The sequence below is a fragment of the Pteropus vampyrus genome, unplaced genomic scaffold (genome assembly GCF_000151845.1).
Source record: "Pteropus vampyrus isolate Shadow unplaced genomic scaffold, Pvam_2.0 Scaffold143, whole genome shotgun sequence".
Taxonomy (NCBI): domain Eukaryota; kingdom Metazoa; phylum Chordata; class Mammalia; order Chiroptera; family Pteropodidae; genus Pteropus; species Pteropus vampyrus.
This window is the reverse complement of record NW_011888924.1, coordinates 3,029,339-3,049,388: the sequence shown is the minus strand read 5'-3', so window position 1 is coordinate 3,049,388 and position 20,050 is coordinate 3,029,339. Positions and strand designations below refer to the sequence as shown.

Sequence of the window (20,050 nt, the reverse complement as noted above, 5' to 3'; positions counted from 1 at the left end):
CATGAGGTTAAGTCCAGGTATTTGTATTCACATTAGAAAAAGAAATATTCCCAAAAGTCCTACTGCTTGCCACAGTCCTTCAGCCAGGGCTGGACTCAAACCCTGAGGAGCTCCAGAGGCTGCTGTGGTGGTGGACACACCGCTCATGTAGGTTGGGCCCAGGTCCGTCTCAGGGTCCTCCAAGCTTCTTGCACCCTGTAGGTCCTTCTCTGTCTCTGGTGCCACTGCTGGCCGAAGATAAAGCACAGCAGGACAGATGTCACAAACAAGAACAGCAGTACTGACACAACCGTGATGATGACCATCTGGTTGTCCTGCATGGGCTCTGGGGAAGGAGGGGGCAATGGTCTTAGAAGTCCTCTGGGCCTAGATGCCAGGACCCCAGGGGCGGTGGAGGCTCATCCGTCACCCACCCAGCCCTTGTCCATCCTGCAGTCACACTGTGTTGTGCAGGTGAGTAGCAAGTGGTGTTTTATCTAGGGGAAAGGCAAGCTGGGGTCCAGGCCACCAGCCAGGCCTCTGTGAGACTGTGAGGGCAGATGTCAGCATGTGGTTGCCATTGGCTAGCCAGGACAATGGCATGGTCTAGGCCAACCCCTCTCTGGACAGAGCTGAGCAAGCTTCTCCCAAACTCCCTGAAGACAGGGGACACTTTGGCTGTTAAGAGTCAGGACAGGGGAGCTCCAGGGGACCTTAGGGTCAATTAAGTCAAACTTTTCATTGTAGAGAGGAGCTGAGGCCAGAGAGAGGAGGTCGACTTGGTCAAGGTCACACAGCTCACTAATTGCCAAACAAGTAGTCCAGGTCCAAGCTAGGGACTCGGAAGCTGGTGACTTGGAGGAAGCTTCAGGGAACAGGGAGTGTAAGAGGGAGCCCTCTGGACTAAATGTGGGGCCCCAGGGTGCCTACGCCTTGAGCTGGCAGAGAGTAGGCTAAGGTTTTGATTTCCCTCTGTCCGGCGGGGGCTCCCCCTCACCGTAGACCTGGAGCGCCTGGGCCTCTGAGACGCTGCTAATGATGTCCCCGCCAAGAGAGCGCAGGTCCAGCTCAGCTCGGCAGGAGAAGTTGTGGTGGCCGTCCTCCTTGTGCGCTGTGGCGTTGTGTGTGGCTGTGGCCTCTTGGGGGTCATCCTTTCCACTCCCAAAGGTCTGGGTGTGCAGGGGCTTCTTGCCATGGAGCAGGGTGAGGGTGAGTTTCTCTAGGGGTGTCACAGCAGGCACACTGCACACAATGGTGAAGGGGCTGCCCGCAGTCACCCGAGCGGGCTGCAGCTCGAGCAGCACTTGCTCTGGAGGGTCTGCAGGGGAGAAAGTGGGCGGTCTGGTCAGGATGGGGGTGTAGTCCCAACAAGCCTATGCAGCCAGGACCATCCCGTCACCACAGTGTTCTTAGGTCCCTGGCTGGGCTCGTGGAAGAAGAAGTAGGCTGGGCCTGGCTTGCTCTAGAGTGTGAGGAGGAAGGAGGAGGACATACTGGGTGGTAGTTTTATGGACATGATGGTTTCCGGAATGGAGGTGGTCAGGTGTCTACAAAGAGAAGGTCTAGAAACTGTACAACGAACCCGAAAGATATAAATGTTTGGATCTGTCTTCTTTCTCTCCAGAAATGAAAAACAACTTTTCAAAAATTAAACAGCTGGATAATTACATTCAGAGAGACTTAAAAGAAAGTGCTCATTGGAACTGAGCCATGCGCTGTGAGGTGTTCACGTGAGAGGTGGGGGCTGGAGTCAGACCTGCTTAGTTCTCCAGGATCAAGTTCACAGCCGTGTTGATCATTTATCAAATAGGGCCCTCGGTGGTGCCCCGCATTCCCCTTTGAACTAGAATACCATGCCTCCATCACCCCAGGATAATATGTTGGGACATCTTTCTATTCATTTGATCCACTGACGTCAGTCATGGGGAGGACCCAAGAGGTACCCTTGACGCCGAGATGCTGAGAGAATCCTGGCCTATGCAGAGTGTCTCCATGGCTTGTGGGCAGGTGTGTGCGTGAAGGCCCCATGTTTGCCAAGGGCTCTCAGGGCAAGATAAAAGCACCTAGTGACTCCTTGACCTTCTCTCAACGAGGCCAAGGGACCACCAGAGTGTGTGCCAGCCTTCCTGATGGTGCCCCTGCTACTTGTCACGGGACAGGGGGTGTTCCAGTAACCCAGCTGCTCCTGAGCTGGGCGGAGACTGTGAGCACAGAGCGGGAAAGCCCTTTTAGATCCATGTTAACCATGCTGGCTCACCCTCCTCTGAGCGGACCTCAAAACCAGGGTCGCCGGCAAGTTCACAGAGGCCAGTGAAGGGTATGAGCACATCCTGAGCCCATGGCCTAGGTCCTGTTCCTTGTCACCCCAGGAGCCCAGGGAGGTGGGGGGCCGTGACAGAGGTGCCCAGGTGCAGTAATGGCAGCTTTGCGCCCATGCGGCAGACACGGGCTCTGCCCAGAGGAAGGGGGACCCAGTGTGTGGCACTCACGGAACACACGGACGCTGATAGTCTTTGACATCTGTTTCCCAGAGCAGGTGAAGTGGCAATACATGACCGTGTCCTGGGAGACGTTCGAGACCAGGTACTCTGTCCACTGAGCATGCTTCTGCAGCTCGACCTTGTTCAGGGTGGTCTCCAGACCTCTGATCTGAGGGTGGGGACAGCTGCTAGTGCAGTTGACCTTATAGGGTTCGCCGCGTTTCACTGCCACCTGCTCCGGCGCCTTCTCACCAGACCCTGGAAGACCGAAGACGCTGGGCAGCAGATGTCCCTGTTGCCCTGCCCAGTGAAGCTGCCCACCACTCGTAGTCCGATCAAGGAAGAGGAGCCCAAGAATAAAGGCCAAGGATGGTTCTGCTCCTTGACCCGTGACCCTCGTTCAGGCCTCACAGTCTTACATCTAGACCGAGGAGGCTGGCCCCGGGCTGTCTCCCTGTCTCTGGTGGCCCTTCCTCCGGCCCATCACCTCCAGATTAGTCTTCCTCACGCATATCCTCTCTCTCCATGGAGAGGGATCCTACTTGACCTTCAAAGCCTAGGCCTAAGGTGCCCTCCTCTATGAAGGCCACTCGGAGTTGGAGGTGGACTGCGTCTTCTGAGCCCCCTGTGGCCCTGGATTCAACCTTTCCCTCCCTTCCCTCCTCAGATACTTTTAAAACACCTGCTGTGTGCCAGGCACTGTTCTAGGCTCTGCAGTAGTGAACAAAGCAGACCGAACTTTGACTTTGCCGAGCTCATAGTCTAGGAAGAGACAGATAATAACGATCAAGTGAAATATCCAGCCTGTTAGCTGGTGGTCAGTGCCTGGGAAAGGACATAGGGAGTGGCTTGGGGTCGCCATTTAACATAGAGTGGTCAGCAAAGGCCTCCTGAAATCATGACATTAAGCAGACATGAGGGAGGTGGGGGCGAGCCCTGCGGATATCTGGGGGAGAGTGTTCCGGGGAGAGGGAACCGCCAGCTTAAACACCCTGGGGCGGGAGTGTGCTTCGGTGTCTTTGAGGAATAGCTCAGCGAGGAAAAAGGCAGGGGAGGAGAAGGTCAGAAAAGAAGTGGTACCACCCTCCGTAGGACCCGTGGTCCTAGTGGTTCGTATTCGTGTTGACTCTCCCTTAGCGGCTTTGGAGGCTCTAGAAGGCAGGGCCTTGTCTCCCATCGTGCTTAGCACAATGCCCTCTGTGTGACAGACATCCAGGAGGTCTTTGATACACGAAGATTGAGCCCTCAGCACTGACCTCCCACTCAGCAATGATCCCAGCCAGCTGGGCGCAGCCTGTGTCCTGTGCTAGCACCACACCTACATGTCCCCGCTCAGTCCTCGGGGCTTTGCAGGCAGACAGAGCTGGATTTGAATCCTGGGTTCATCATGTGCCAGCTACGTGACCTCAGGCAAGGTGCCTTCTCTCAGTTTCCTCGTCGGTGACACGGGCTAGCAGTCCCTTCGCCACCATGACGTTGTGGGAAGTGTGATGAGACAACCCGTTGAAAGCACCTGGCAGGTTATTTTAGAACAGCGCCAGGCGCGTGCTGGCATTTTCCCTCACAGTCCCCTTGGCCCACTGGAAGGCTCATTTTCACTCGGGAGAAAGCCAGACGGTGAGTCCTCTGCTGCCCCCTGCTGTCCCCCAGGCCACATCTGAAAACTTGCTGAGGCATGCCCTCCCCTTCCCTGGAACCTCAGCATCCCACCATTTCGCCTCCACGACCTGCCACACACACACACACACACACACACACACACGTGCACGCGCACACGCGCCATGAAGCTGTGGGGCCGGTTCAACCTGATGTCCAAAAGGCCAGGATGCCCACCCCATGCCCAGGGTCCCAGGGAAGCCAGGCTGGCACAGCGTCTTGTTCTCACGGCAGGTGGCCACTGTGTTCAAAGCCTCAGAGACTTCAGGGCCAGCACCCCTCACCCCCACCCAAAGCCAAGGAAGCAGGCGGCCCACCCTCTGAGCTGGCACGTGCCAAGTCAGGAACCCCAGGCACTAGCTTACCTGGGCAGCAGAGCAGGGCGAGGAGGGCTGCGGGCAGGCCCCAGAAACCAAAAGGGGACATCTCAAGTGACGTTCTAGTTCTCAGGGGACAGCTGAGGGCCGCCTGGAGAGAGATGGAGGGTGCAGGTCAGGGAGTGATAGCCTGGAGCAGCAGCCCGGAACCTCCAGCCTCCTGTGAGCCGATGACCACATTTCCTCTCATTATCTGAGCAGCCCGAGGGAAGCCACGTAGGAGGCGGGCTCCCAGGGCTCCAGGCCCACAACAATCCAGGCAGAGGAACCTGGGGAGCTGCTGATAAGCAGCCATAACCTAATCCTCCTGGCACGCTCCTTCCTGTACAGGAACAGGGCAGTGTGGGTGCCCACGTATGGACAAGCATGCACATACGTGTGAGCGACGTGCACCATGTGGGCACAGAGGACAGTGATGTGTATAAGCCCCAGATCTGGAGAACCCCAAGATCTCACAGGATACAATCTTGGGGTGCCCTCTGGGAAGAGAATATCCGGTCAGGACCTGTCCAGGATACGGGTCACCATAGCAAAGCAGGTAGAGAGTGGGGCTTTTCCTGGAAAACCTGGGTGGGAATTGGAGGTACTCCAGCCAACTGCCAAGCACAAGTTTGCTTAAAACTTAACACCCTGCTCAGCTTTCACCCTCGACCTGTCTGACTCAGCTGATACAGGATGTCTTGCTGTCTAGAGCCTCAGGAAGTGCTCCCACAATAATCCCTGGCAGCCCAGGCACAGAAGTAATAGTCATCCAAATCGCCAGCCTCCATCCTGGGGCCTGACTTACAGGGTCTCCTTGCCACCTGTTCCAGGCGGGGAGCCTTGGTCTGGGGGTTAGCGCCTGACAAGTTGCATTGCTTCTAGGAGGTTCCATCACGTGTTGCTGGTATCTCCAGGAGCAGTGAGCAGATGAGAAGGGGAATCTGATGGTGGGGAGGGCCTCGCTAGGGGGCCTTTGATCCCGACACATTCAGCCTTCTAATGCTCCAGTGATGGCTAAGAGCCCCCGGGACCAGGGAACCAGGGAGATGGGGGGCAGGGGCAGGCCCTCTTGCTTCCTCAGGGGTACCCCAGATGGGGCCTTTCCAAAGGGACACCCCAGTGTTTTTAGAGCTCAGGCCCAACCTTGTCCCCGGGTTGGGAGGGTGGGGTACAGTCTTGCCCTTCTCTTTGGCTGCTGAGGTCAAAGACTGTTACCATTCTGTGTCATTGTCAAGTGCTGCCCTTTCCAGCCTAGGCCCAGAGAAGTCCCTGACAGGCTGCCGGACTTCCAAATGATGCAGAAGAAGGATGCAGAAGGAAGAAGAGGGAGAAGAAGCTGGAGCCAAAGCCCAGCCCAGGGATCCATCGCACGTGGGGCCGCAGGAAACACCCCTCCAGCCCCAGCTAGAGGTTGAAGGGTGGCCCCGGGGCTCGGACAGCCATCGCTGCCCAGGTGGCAACTCTGTGGTCCCCACTGGGTCTGAATAATAATAACAATAACTACAAAAAATAATAATAATACAAAAACAAACATTTACTGAGTACAGGTGATAAGCACTTGATAAATGTCAACTAATTAATCCCCCAACTCTATAAAGTAGGTATTGTTACTGTCCCCATCTTACAGATGGGGAAATTGAGGCACAGAGCGATTAAGTGATTTCTTCAAGGTCACATACCTAGGAGACTGCCGAAGTAGGGGCAAGAGAAGGTTTCTTGGGGGCCAGCTTCCCAGGAGACCCACAGGAGGGAAATGCAAGGCAGCAGAAGGCCAGAGAAATTGCTGGGGACTTCCTTGCTATGAGGGTCTTGGGAATGGTGGGTGGTTTATGCACAGAGAGCTCCAAACAGTTTCTGGTAGGGACAGTGCCTGTGAACCCCAGCCATACACGGAGCTGGGCCAGCCTCACTCCAACTCCTGGGTACCAGTGAGGCTTCTGGGGCCCACGGGTCCTGCCCTGAGCCTGCCAGGTCCTGCTCCCACCCACCAACTCCTCCTTTGATCTCTCCTCCATGCCCCCGGGCAGGCCCTCCCTGACGGGGCACACCAGGCATGTGAACACGGCTTTGTTAGACAGGGAGACTGCATTCTTACACGGCAGTCTTCCCTCCCTCCCCACCGGCCCGTCCATCCATTAGGGCAGAAGCCAAATCACATGCACTGCTATATTCACCAGGATATGACACTGCCTGGCACATAGTAAGTGCTTCATAACGGTTTAATTGGTAGACAGATGGATGAGTAGATTAGCAAATTAAGAAATAGCTCTGGTAAACAACACAAACAACCTTGGATGAGGGCCTTTCTTTTAGGTCCGCTCAGCATATCTTTCTCCTTCTGTTGATGTCTCTGCTGGCCCCCAGGCCCCCTAGCTGGGCTGGCAGCATAAACATGGACAATCATGGTCCCTTAGTCGAGGAAGACGGGTATTAGGAGTTAGGCCTGGACAGGGTTTTTCTTGGGTCTTTCTAAAATAGAGCTGGCAGGAAAAAGAGCCTTCCCTTTCTGGTCCTAAACAGCAGATGCCCATGAGGCAGGCCCTGGGAGTGAAGAAGCTGACAAAAAGACAGCTCGGTGGTGGAAGGAAGGTGATCCATGCCTGTCACAGATAATGTGCTGTCTGGGGGGTGAGGTGAGGTGGGCTCTGGTGAGTGGGAGGCTGGGTTGAGTGGCTGTCAATGATTCTGTGCTGAAATGAAAGAGCTTTCTAGGCTGGACATCAGTGGAAGGTTCTGGCCCTTCGAACCTGCTCATGGGAGTCAAGGCTAGATGTAGGTCATGGTAGAAGGGGAGTTACTGCACATGCGTACAGGACAGCAAGTAGCTGGGGCACCAGAGGGAATCACGGCCTCTGGAAGATATGAGAAAATTTGAGGGGAGGGAAGGTTGGAGCCTCAGTTTAGGCAATGAACTCATCTCTTCCACAGGGATGACTAAGTCTCAATCCGGTGACTTTTGTCTATCACTTATATTCCTGTTGAAAGAAAACAACCGTCAGCCTAGAACTGTGTTCCCAGGAAAACCATGTTTCAAGAAGCAAGGCGAAATAAAGATACAGATGAACAAAGACCGAAAGGGCTTATCTTCAAGACCCCTACGCTAAAGGGATTTTTAAAGACATGTGTCAGGTAGAATTAAAAATGATCACAGGACACTTCTCTATGCGAGAAGGAAGGATGAGAAGAGAAAATGGCAATCATTGTCCGCAATCATATTTATAATATTTATTTGAGAAGTTTTAAAGAGTTCAAAATTAAAATGCTGGGCAGTAATATATGAGAGAAGATTAGAGCTAAAATATTCTAGATTCCTTGTGTTGTTTAGAAGGGAGGATGCATTTTAAGTTATGTGAGCATGGCAAAATTTCAAGGAACATCAGCAAAGGTAGAGTGTATAAATTCTAAACCACCACAGAGGGTTAAAACGGTATATATTTTAAAAACCTTTCAATCAATCAAATAATTAAATAAGGAGAAAAGGGAGAGAGAAAGTGGGGCAAATGTAAATTTTTAAAAAGATAGTATTAAAAAGTCCAAATTTATTGATAATCATAATAAAGAGGAAAATTTTAACTATAGTTAAAAGACAGGGATTGTCAGATTTTTTGAAATGTTTTAAAACCCCACACATATCTGGTAATGTAAAAACCCATGGGTCAAAGAAAAATAGTAATAACACATTGTAAAATTCTTAGAATTGAGTGATAATGAAAAAAAACATATTAAAATTTATGGGCTACATCGAACGTGGTACTTAGAGGGAAATTTATAGCCTTGAAAGCTTATATCAGAAAAGAGTCTGAAATAAGTATCCAATTTAAGTAAGTACTCCAGAAGTTAGAAAAAAAGATCAGTAAAATAAACCGAAAAGTGACACAAAAGGAAATAAAGATAATACAAGAAGAAATCAAACAAACAAAGTACACAAAACGATGTACACCCACCCAAAAGTAAACTCAAGGCTTATAAAGAGAAGAGATCAATAACATAGAAAACAAAAGATGTGGTAGACGGGATCAATAAAACCTAAAGTTAATTCTCTGAAAAAACTAATAGAATGGGCACATCTCTGATAAAATTTATTTATAAACAAAAGAAAGCACAAATAAATGTTATTAGGAATGAAAACAGGAACATACTATGAGATAAAAAATACGTTAAAAGTTCACAGGAACAGAAAGTACACAGGTGGTTGCCATGGTCTGGGGGGAGGGGAAACAAAGAATTGTTATTTTGTGGGTAGAGTTTCCGTTTTGTATGAAATAGTTCCAGAGATGGGCTCGAAAGCAATGTACTTAAAACACAACCAACTACTGATATCAGACAAAGTTGATTTTTAACCACAAAAATACGAGGGATAGAGTGAATACTGAAATTAAAGGGTCAGTTAGCCAGGATGTTATAATAGTTCTAAACTTGTAAGCATCTAGGTTCAAGAACTATAAAGAGATAAAACCACCATCATGGCAAGAAATTTTAATATTCATTTATGAACTATGTATAATGAAGCAGACAAAAAATAGTTAAGATGGTACACTTGATATGTATTTTACAATGAAAAGAAAAAAAGACTATAAATAATTTATGTCAAGATATATGAAAGTAGATCAAATATTAGAAAAATATAATTTACCAAACTTAAGAAGGAATAAAAAGCCCAAATGATTCTATAGCTATTAAAAAAAATGGATCAGTAATTTAAAATCTTCCCACAAAGAAAATACCCGGTCCAGATAGTTTTACAGAAGTTTAAGTAGAGATAATTCTAATTTTATAAAAGCTCTTTCTGAGAATGGAAAAAGCAGGAACACTCTCTAACTCTTTCTATGAGGCCAGTATAAATTTCATAACAAAATGAGATAAGCACAGGATGAGAAAGAAAAGTCAAGAAGCCAATCTCGCTCATGCAACATTATAAGAAAAATACTAGCAACTCAAATCTAGCAGTATATAAAAATATATATAAGATATCACATCTAAGTGGAGCTTATCTCAGGCATGCAAAGGTGGTTTCATGATAGAAAACCCACAAATATCATTTATTACACTGGCGATGGTAAACTTTGGTGCTCTATGTCACATTGCTTCTGCCCGCTTCTGATAGCACCTGTACTTACAGTGGATAATTTCATGCAAACTTAGACTCACCTTATGCTGCCAATGTCCCACCTCAAGTTTGTATCATGTTTCTTTCTGCCTCACAGTGGTTTACAAGTGTGGGAAAGTTGTCTAATTTGCAACCCTCAATCCATGAGGGGACAGGAGCTGGTGGATACACACTCCAGCCTCCTTCTTTCCCGTGGGCAATTCCGGGTGGCATCTCGTAGGCTTACCAGAGGTCCCAGTAGAACTGAGTTCTTCCTGCCTACAGCTGCGTCATCAGACATGCACATTTAAATTGGCTTTTCCTCTTTCCCTGTTTCAGTCTCCCTGATCCTTCAGGTGCTGCTTCCTGGAATCACCTGTCAAATAACCCACCTGTCCCTTGTCCTTGCTCCAGGCTCTGCTTTTGAAGGAGCTCGAACTAAAAACTTACATTAACAGATTTAAGAAGAAAAAACATGATCATCTCAACAGACGAGGAAAGAAATTGACATTCAAAATCCTTTCATGGTATAAGCTCTTAGCAAATTAGAAGGAAACATCCTTAACCTGATAAAGAGAGCTTACAAAAAAGCTTACATATATTATTTTTAATGAGTAAATCTCAAGAGCATTTTCTTTAAAATCAGGAACAAGACAAGGATGCACAGTATCTCTGCTTCTATTAAACATTGTACCAGAGGTCCTGAACAGTGCAGTAAGAAAAAAAAAATTAAAGGCCTAAGGATGGGGAAAGAGCAAAACCATAAGTATTTTCATATGATATAATTACCTATGTAGAAAATCTAAAAGAATGATCAGACAAATGATTCAAAATAATAAGAGGTTTTGGCAAGGCAGCTAGCTATAAAATCAATATCTGCAAATAAGTTGCTTTCGTGTATATCAGTAACATACTAAAATATAATTTAAAAAACACCATTTATAATGGCACAAAAATAGGAATAAACCTAGAAAAACACGTATAAAACCTATAGTAAGAAGTTATAAAACCTTATTGAAAGGCATTGCATACGATCTAAACAAATGGAGAGGGAGCATGTGTTCACGAATAGGAAATTCGATGCTAGAAAGATGCCATTCTCTCCTCACTGAACTACAGATTCAGTGCAATTCCAATTCATCCCAATGGGATTTTTTTCATGAAAATTGAAAGCTGATTTAAAAACATAGATGAAAGAGCAAAAGGGCCAAGATACCCCTAAAGAATAATAAGGTGAAGGGATTTGCTGTACTAGATATGAAGACGTTATAAATTACGTTATAAATTACTACGTTATTAGTGTAGGTGTCGGCAAATTAACCAATGCAACAGAATAAAGAGCCCAGAAATAACTTGTATAAAGCTCTGTCACATGACAAAGGTAGCCTTGTAGATCATTGGGTGAAGAAAGGTCTATTAAATACATGATACTCAATCAACTGGTTAACTATATGGAGGAAAAGGGAGGGAATATATCCCGACCTCAGACCGAATGTAGACACCAATTCCATGTAGATTAAGGACTTATATGTGAAAGAACACTTTAAAAACTATTATAAGAAAATACAGTATTTTGTCTTTGGGGCAGGAAAGGATTTCTTAAGCAAGACCCCAAAATCATCAATCATAAAATAAACAATTGACAGCTTTGACTACATTAAAGACACATGTGAACATTTCTAAGAAAAGGAAACATGTCTAAATAAATGAAAAGATGATTTAACTCAATAATAGCCTGGGAAATTAAAATTAAAACAACAATGGGATACCATTTGATATCGACCAGACTGGTAAAAGTGAAAAAAATCTAACAAGAATCAAATATTGGAAAGGTTGCAGGTGAATAGGAATTTTTATAATTGCTGGTGAGAGGGTATATTAGCCCTCTGGGACAGGGGTCACCAACTCTGGGGCCATGGACCCCTAACTGGTGTGGCTTGTTAGAAACCGGGCGACACAGCAGGAAGTGAGCGTCAGGTGAACAAGAGAGCGAAGCTTCATCTGGATTTGCAGCCGCTCCCCAGCGCTAGCATCACCGCCTCAACTCCACCTACCTCATAGCATCAGGCATGAGGTTCTCATAGGTGCACGAGTCTCTGGTGCCAAAAACGTTGGAGACCGCTGGCTCTGGGCGATAATCAGGCGTTATCTTGAAAAGCTGAATACGCTTACATCCTATAACCCACATGTCCACTCTCAGATATATGCCCTAGGGGAACTTTTGTGCTAAGAACTAGATGACATATCCTGTGCTTACCTCTTAGAATTTGTTTGACTTTGAGCAAGTCACTTAATTTCTCTGTGCCTGTTTCCTCTTCTGTAATATGGGATTAATAACAGTACCTTCCTCGCAGGTTGTTGTGTGGATTAAACAAATTAAATGAGTTAACGTTTTTAAGTATTTAAAACAGTGCCTAGCACACAGTAAATGTTATATAACCGTTTCATAAAATAAGTATGCATATGAGATAAAGCACTTTAAAAAAATCAAGAGAACAATGAACACAATTGGAAGGGTGGTTACGTCTGGGTGGGAAGTGAGTAGCACAAAAGTAGATGCCAGATTTAGTGATATTTCATTCTTGTGTTGAGTGGCGGGTTCAGGGCTGTTCGTGATATTACCATGCTGTAGACAATGTACACACATGTTACATATGTGTACATGTATGTGCCACATAGTAAATTTCACAGAAAGATTACAAAGGGAAAAGAGAAATTCCTCCGTGTCTAGAAAGAAGAGGAGGCTCCATGGCAATGTGAGCTATAGTTTAGGAAAGTCCCCCTGTACCTGGGAGGGATGATTTCACTGAGTGTCATCATGAGCCCCAGAGGCAGTCCCCAAAGAATGGGGACTGTTCTTTCCCCTGCGTATCAGCTCCAGCCCGGATCAGATGGCCCAGGTCACACGCACATGGGCTCATAGACAAAAAAGGCAGCCCCACACTTCTAAATCTGTCACCTGGACCACAGAGCAAGGGAGGAAGCAAGAGGACAAAAACAGGAAATAATGACAAAAGCAAGGCCCATGGCTTCAGAGACAGGATCTCTGAGGAGCTGGGAACATCCAGCCAGGAGGAACTCTGGGATCTGCAGCTCCGGTGCTTACCAGGGGGACACTGAGGTCTAGAGAGGAAGGGATTAGAACTCAGATCTTGACACTCTGTCCCAAATCCTTTCCACTCTGCCAAGAGGGAGGGGAGAACTGTGGTCTTATCGGTCATCTGCTAAACGGAATGACCGCGATGGGGGAGGAGGGGTAGGCAGGGGTCGAGCTCACCTCGAGAAGTGAAAGCCAGATGAGGAGCTGCCGGGCTAGCGACACTACCGGGTGCTACTGGTGTTAGGTCAGGCTTCTCTCTCTCTCCCACGACTCCGAGGTCACATGCTTCCTCTGTTCTGCTCTCATCTCAAACTAACCTCAGTTTCGGTTCACACCCTCTTTTCTTTTTAATCATCATAAAATATACACAACATAAAATGTCACCACTTTAACCACTGTTAGTGTACGGTTCTGTGGCATTAAGTACATTTACATTGTGGTGCAACCATCACTACCGTCCTCTCCAGAACTTTTTTCTCTTCCCCGAATGATTCTATTCTCATTAAGCAGTAACTTCCCAGGCCACCTCCCCCAGCCCCTGGTCACCGCTGTTCTGCTTTCTGTCTCTATGAATGTGACTCCTCTAGGAGCCTCACAGAAGTGGGGTCATACAGGATTTGTCCTTTTGTGACTGGTTTATTTTGCTGAGCATGATTTCTCAAGGCTTATCCATGTTGTAGCATCTGTCAGCATTTCCTTCCTTTTTAAGGCTGAATAACATTCCATTATATGGACAGATCACGCCTTGTGTATATCCTCCCATCAACTTGGGTTGCTTCCACCTTTTCGCTACTCCAGATAATGCGGCCATGAACACGGCTGTGCAATATGTCTTCAAGTCCCCACTGTCATCGCCTTAGGGTATACACACAGAGTGGAATGGCTGAGTCACGTGGTAGTTCTATGTTTAATTTTTTTTTTGACTTGTGAATGTTTTTATTAGGATGTAAGGGATGGGCTGGGAAATGTCACTGTAGGTGGTTGTGTCCATTCTAAGCTCCCTGGGATGGCTTCTGGAGCTTTTTCTTTTTCTTGGAGCTGCTGCTCTTGCTGCCAGCAGCTCCTTCAGGTCCACTGCTGAGCAGCTTCTCCTTAAAAGAGAATTTCCTCTTTTCTTTGGGGATATTCCTATTACCCGCCTCTTCAGGGTCACTACCTGGTTCCTCTTTGGGGAAAGATTTCTTCCTCTTGGGGAGACTTCCACTGCCAGGTGTTTCTTGTAAATCACTACTAATCAGCTCCTCCTTGGAAAAAGATTTCTTTTTCTTGGGTTTGGCTAAAGAGACAGATGAGTCTTCCATTCCATTCTCCTGATGAGCCTCCTGGAGCTTTTGCTTTTTCTTCATTTGGGGTCTTTCACTTATCACCTCACACTCCTCTGGCGTACTATTGCTGATTTCTGGAGATGCAAGAGCAATGGCAGCCAACCGTTTTTTGTTTTTTGTTTTTTTCCTTCTTCAAGCGTTTCTTCTCCTGTTTCTCCAGCTTCCTAATAATTTCGGCAGCCACTTCCTCTGCCTGAACCATGACCTCTAGATTCCTTTGTGGAATCTCTCCAGTCTCAGAGAAGGATAGCCCCGCCTCAACTCGTTCTCGAAGCTTCTTCCCAAATACAGAGAAGCAACCAGTTCAAGAAGCAATATTGCATTTGTTTGCCAGGTATTGGGAGATACGGCCTTTGTTCTTGGCAGCTGCTCGGTCAGTGAAGGTGGAGTGGAATGTGAGTCCATATTTTGGGGTGTTACCCCTTGTCTTCGGGGCTCTGGAAACTCGGTCCCTTTGCTGGGCCTTGGGGATCACTCAGACACTAGGATTGGCCATCTCCCCATAGCAGAGGCCTGTGTAGCTCAGGAAGCCCTGGTCAGCCATCACTGTGACTACATTTAATTTTTTGAGGAGCCGCCACGCCATTTTCCTCTACTCTCTCTTTTGATATGCTTTTTCTGCACTGCCGGGGACCTTAGGTAAATGAGATAGTTCCAGGGTAAGCCACCTGTTGTCCCCCTGCAGAAGGCTCGTCAACAGCACAGAGCTGGGTCTTCCCTATATTTGACATGCCCCATCACGAAAACCTTCTACGTGCGACTAAGAACCATTGCTTTCTCAGATCTTTTTACATCTGCCACCTCTTCTAGTAATTAAGAAGAAGAAGAAGAAAAAAAAAAACTACCATAGCAGAGTGACTTTGTACCAATAGGCAGAAAGTATGAAAGCTAAGTGCAAAGGCAGGTTCTGGGCAGCCAACCAAGCTCACCCACAAGTAGGGGATCTTGCTCCCCAGGCCAGCCCCACAGCACATTCTGTTTAAACTCCTAGCTTATCAAGGTCACAGATTAGGTCATATCAGGGACCAACAGTACAGTCAAGGCCATAAACGCGCAGCATCTGTTGGCCTAGAGCAATCTCTCTTGATACTCCTTATGTTTTACTATCTTCACAGAAGGTCTCTTTGGAATCTTCCTGTCATACTGCCGGTTAAACAAAATCAATATAGAACGTCGGGGCCTTGGAGGGCATCGGGGCCCAAGGCTCTGAGGGGCCCATGTAACTTTAACGTTTTTTAAAAAAAACTTTATTTAAACTAGTTTCAAGTACACAGTACATTGGTTAGACATCTATATAATTCATTAAACGGTCCCCTCAATTGCTCCCTCCGCCCCCCGGCCCTCCACCTAGCCATCATATTAATGCTAACTGCATTCCCTCTGCCATGCTCCCCATCCCTGTGACCAACTGTCAACTGCTAATTTATACTTCTTCATCCCATTCTCCCAGCCCCCCAAATCCCCTTCCCTCTGTTTGACGGACAGAGGGGAGATCAAGGGCAAGGGTGTTGTCTTTCCCCTTTCACATTGCAAACAATATTACCCTCCACCTGGAAGTCCGAGCCTGGTTGCAGCCCAGATGTGAAGCCCCCAAAGCCGTCTCTAATAGGGCAGGGCTCCCATTCTTCACCGAAGGGCAGAACTGTCTGTGCAGCTTTTAGCAGCAGAGGTGCTGGGCCCACCCAGAACCATTCAATTATAACCCCATGCGTCTGCTTTAAAAGCCACACAGACAGTTCTGATGCATCACTTGAACTAGAACCCCCTCTCCGACCTCCCCTCTTCCTCCTCCCTCTGTTTTGTGGCTTCTGGACAGATCGCTTTCCGTGACTATTTCCTTTTCTTTGCTAAGTTTCTGGCGCACCCCCAGAGCACAATGAAAAAATGTTTACTGGACTTAATTAAGCTAGCACCTCGTTTTTATGACACATGTGTTTTGCAGCAAATGGTCTCAAACTTTAGTGTACGTTGGTGTCGCTAAAGGGCCCCACCCCAGAGTTTTTGATTCACCAGGTCTGGGGTGAGGCCTGAGAACTTGTATTCTTAGCAAGTTCCCAGGTGATGCTGATGCTTCTGGTCCTGGGACCACACTCTATTAGCAAGAATGAGAGAGTGTTCTCAATTTAAATAAAGTCAAGGGAATCACAACTACAAGAAGAAACCAGAGATGTGGAGTCAAAATGCTGACTGGGCCCTTGGAAGCCTAGTGCTTCATAGGGCAAGCTATAAGCTCATTGGCCTGATGGAGGCCAGACTGAATGATGAAGATCGTGGGGTCAGTCTGAGGTAGCGGTGTTACAAGGACCTTTGCGTGAATCTCTGCTCAGCCCCACTGCCAGCCATGTGACCTTGGTCAAGTTGCTTAACTTCTCTGAGCTTCAGTTTGCTCATCTGCAAAATGGGATAATAACACAGCATGAGCCAACGTTTCTGTCGTGCTTAGAATGCATGCACGTCAAGCTGAATGCTGGTGAGTAGTAACTGAGCAGGCACGCAGCAGCAAGAGGCTGAGCAGAGATTAGATCTAAGCTCTAAGGCCCTCTTGCCCACCTCAGGGTCCCCTGCAAAGAGCTTCTGGGAGGAATAAATGCTTGGTTTGTAAAACATTGACTCAGGACTGGATACACGGTGAGCACTCAACCAAACTTACGGTGGTTGTTACTACTGGTGCCTGAACATGCACCTATATGCGTCCTTGTAGGCTGTGCTCAAGGACACCTAGTGTCTTGACTGTTGAATGAATTCACAGAATGTCAAACTCCAAGATCATCCCCATACAGGGAGGCGCCTCTATGTAACGTTATATGTTAATCTTTTAATGAGAAAAGTTTGTGAACATGCATTACTTAGAAAAACTACCGGCTCATGAAGGACATATAGTTGCTTATAAAGTCAGGCCCTTTGGCCTTCTTTTTGGATCCCAGCCTCATCTCCTGTGGAGCCACCCTATGGAATAGAAGGGGAAGAAGCCGCAGCCCTGCCTGGGATCCAGGTGATCACAGGACACGGTGGGACCAGGAGGAACAGAGGCTGCACGCTGGCGCCATCTTGTGGCCAAAATGAGCCAGCGTCCTGCCACCCAGTCTAAAAAGCACGACTATTACATTCCCCAGGCCATGTGGCAGTGGTAGGTGACATTCCTCTATAATCACAAGTAGGTTAGAAATGAGCTGGGATCCTGAGAGACTGTTTTTTAAGGAGGGTGATCTAGGTAGATGCAGCAAATTTGTCCATAAACATCCAACCGCCAAAGAATCGAGGGAGGGAGAGGCTGAGAGGGTTTCTCACAGAGGGAGTGCTGTCTCTCTGAAAAATGTGGATGTCGAGATAGCTTCCTGTTTCTTCCTTTAACCTTTATTGCAAGAGAGAGAATAAACTGAGATGCTTTACTAGGAACTGAGATGGGAAACCGAACTATTTCCTTAGGAAAAACGCTGAAGGCGGCCCTTTGGATTGTAAAAGCAAAGGCAAAATCTGAGAGGTGTGTGGGGTTATTTTTTGTTATTTTTTGCTTTTTTTTTTCTTTTTAACTGTGAAGCTGTTCTCTTTTGGGGCCTGAATGTTAGATTAATAAATATTTGAATATAGTTACAAATTAGCTTTTAAAAATTGATTAGATACTACTAGATGCTTATTATTTTTAAATAGTTCTACTTGTATAATCTTTCTGTGAACATAACCATTAGAGTGTGTGTCCAGGGTCAGAGGTGACCGCTGCTGGGTCCAGCCCCAGTGGTGGTATTGGGGACTTATCGGACGAGTTTTGAGGCTTGAATCTGGCTTTCCTTTCCCCCGACCTCTGCACAGCTTCTCCAGCTGTAATGAGGCCAACCAGCCAGGGGCAGGTTCTGTCAATAACAGAGAACAGTCTCAGTTCCTCTGTTGGCCTCAGAGGCCAACAGGGTCAAGGCACCAGTAACTTCGCAGGGCCCCATGCTACTCCTGGCTTCTGAGCCACTTCCGTATGTTCCAGTCAGAAAGAGAAGGCGAGTTAGTCCACCCCGGTGTGGAGTCCTGGGCCTCCTCAGGCTGAAGCGCAAAGCTGTCCAGCTCCCGCCAGCTCCTGAGTTTTCACCCACACTCAGGCTAGCGCTTCCCTTGGCTCAAAGTCTCCTATTCGCCCTGGGGAACCTGTGTGGCCGGAGAGACATTTGCCCACATTCCTCATCTCTTCACAGACCCTCCCTCCATTTCCTCAGCCTGACTGGAGGCTGGCCTGCCTCTGAGGATGCCTCTTTACGGTCCTCCTGAGTGGGGACGTCCCTATCTCTGGGCTGGGCGGGCACCAGGTACTGGCTGGCTCCTCATGGCTTTGGAGTTCTGGAAGCAAACCCACACTATGAAACTACGTGTGCCGCTCCTCCCTGAGGCCTACACCAACTCCCCACCTCCAGGCCATTGCCCCACCTGGGACTCGTGGAGGACTTGGCTCTGCCTTCCTATCCACCTCCTACCCTCTGACTTCTGCTGTCACCCTGGGCAACCCCAGTGTCCACTAGAAGGACCAGCTATACCTGAGCCGTCCACTCACTTCCTCAACTACAAAAGTCTACCTCCACTCCATCACCCACGCCGCAGCCACATCTTAGTCACCATGTAATACAGGGTCACTTGTATTACATGGTGACTCCAGAATCTCCTCCATCTACAGCCCTGTCTTCCTCCTTCGGTCTGGACCCCAAGGTCAACCACTTTCCCCTCAACTGCCCCAGTGCTCTCTCTTTGCACCCGCTGTGTCCACTCAGTACCCCGGACTCCAATAGGCTAGGCTTCCTCTGCCGGCTGCAGCCCTACTGAGGGCAGTTGATGTATGAGTGACATATAGCTGAGGAGGGGAGATCTGCCCAGCAGAACCAGAGAGACACTCCAACTTGGAGACTTGGGGGAGGATAGTGGAGGTTGGGAGTAACCTGTGGGAACTGGAATTAACTAGAAGTTGGTTCATAGAACATTTGACCCTTCCTCTCCCTGATGCAGAAGAACAGACAGTAGTAGTCAATCTCCAGGTCGATAATCAGATTTTTCTCCAAATATATTTAAGAACCCCAGAGCTAAGACCTCTGGCACTTAAGGTTTCCCCATATGATTGCCTATGCAGGTGACTAGGGCTCACCTGCTGACAAGCTCTCCTCACCAATACAGGGCCTCGATCAGCTTTTTATTGCCTCTTTTTTAAGGATGTAGAACCCATTGAGCAACACCAGACATTTGGGAAAATCTGCAAGTTTGAAAAGAGACATCCAGATAAACAAAAATGACCCCAAAGATATAGAGATCAAATCTAATTAGTACCTTCAAACACTAATTTCCCATGAGAAAGGGACAGGGATCAAAAGCTCTTGGAAACTAAAAAGAATTGCTGAAACTAAGAAAAACGTCATGGAAAATTTGCAAAATAAAGCCAGGAAAATTTCCAGTAGGAACAAAAATCAACAAATGGAATATAAGAAAAGATAAGTGACATAGATGATCAAGCCCAGAGCTCCAACATTCTGCTTAGAAGTTCCAGAAAATAAAAACATAGAAAACAAAGGGTAGACAATTATTTTAAAATTACACAAGCAAATTTTTCACAGCAGAGGGACACAGCCTTTGGGTTGAAGGGTTCTCCCGGCATCCAACATAATGAGTGAAGACCCGCATCTAGACACGCCGCTGGGAACCAGTGTGACGAGGCCATCCCAAAGGTTTCCGCGGATCACAGTCTCCTGGGTATGAGTGTGGGTGCTGGGGTCCCTGACCGAGGGTTTGGTCACATTTCTTCAGGGGTCCAGGAGCTAAAGAAACCAGATGAGCTCTTGCCCTATCCTTGCTGCAGTGGGAGAAGCCACCCTGCTAGAGAATTGAATGAGTAGCTATTTCTCAGTCTCAGGGACTGGCGTGTGGCAACCAGAATCTTAAAGAAGTATGTACAATATTATTCAAATTTAGATTTTAAAACCCACGTGCATTTATTTTTAATAGGTAAAAGACATACCACAGCATTAACGGGTGATTATCTCATGGACTTCCTTTCTATGAGCACTGTGGCCTGGATCAACAGTTCTCACACTTTGGGGTGTGTC

General features: G+C 47.6%; 1 protein-coding gene and 1 non-coding gene across 4 annotated transcripts; both read right to left on the bottom strand.

Moving 5' to 3' along the window:
• Positions 1-7: 7 nt before the first annotated feature.
• ICAM2 (intercellular adhesion molecule 2) lies at positions 8-12,985 on the bottom strand. Of its 3 annotated transcripts, none has more exons than XM_011368520.2 (5): positions 12,838-12,983; positions 4,481-4,583; positions 2,469-2,717; positions 977-1,297; positions 8-227 (listed from the first exon to the last, which is right to left on the bottom strand). In XM_011368520.2, the coding sequence occupies exons 2-5, from the start codon at positions 4,539-4,541 to the stop codon at positions 28-30; spliced, it is 831 nt and encodes a 276-aa protein (XP_011366822.1). In that variant the 5' UTR covers positions 4,542-4,583; positions 12,838-12,983; the 3' UTR covers positions 8-27. The 3 variants fall into 3 exon arrangements, with proteins under 3 accessions (XP_011366822.1, XP_011366825.1, XP_011366827.1); XM_011368523.2 differs by lacking the exon at positions 12,838-12,983 and adding an exon at positions 9,623-9,743; XM_011368525.2 differs by having other exon boundaries at positions 21-325; positions 12,838-12,985.
• Positions 12,986-14,454: 1,469 nt separating this feature from the next.
• Positions 14,455-14,539, bottom strand: LOC111744890. The gene has a single exon (XR_002782383.1). It is a non-coding gene; the product is annotated as a small nucleolar RNA SNORD86 (small nucleolar RNA).
• Positions 14,540-20,050: the final 5,511 nt, after the last annotated feature.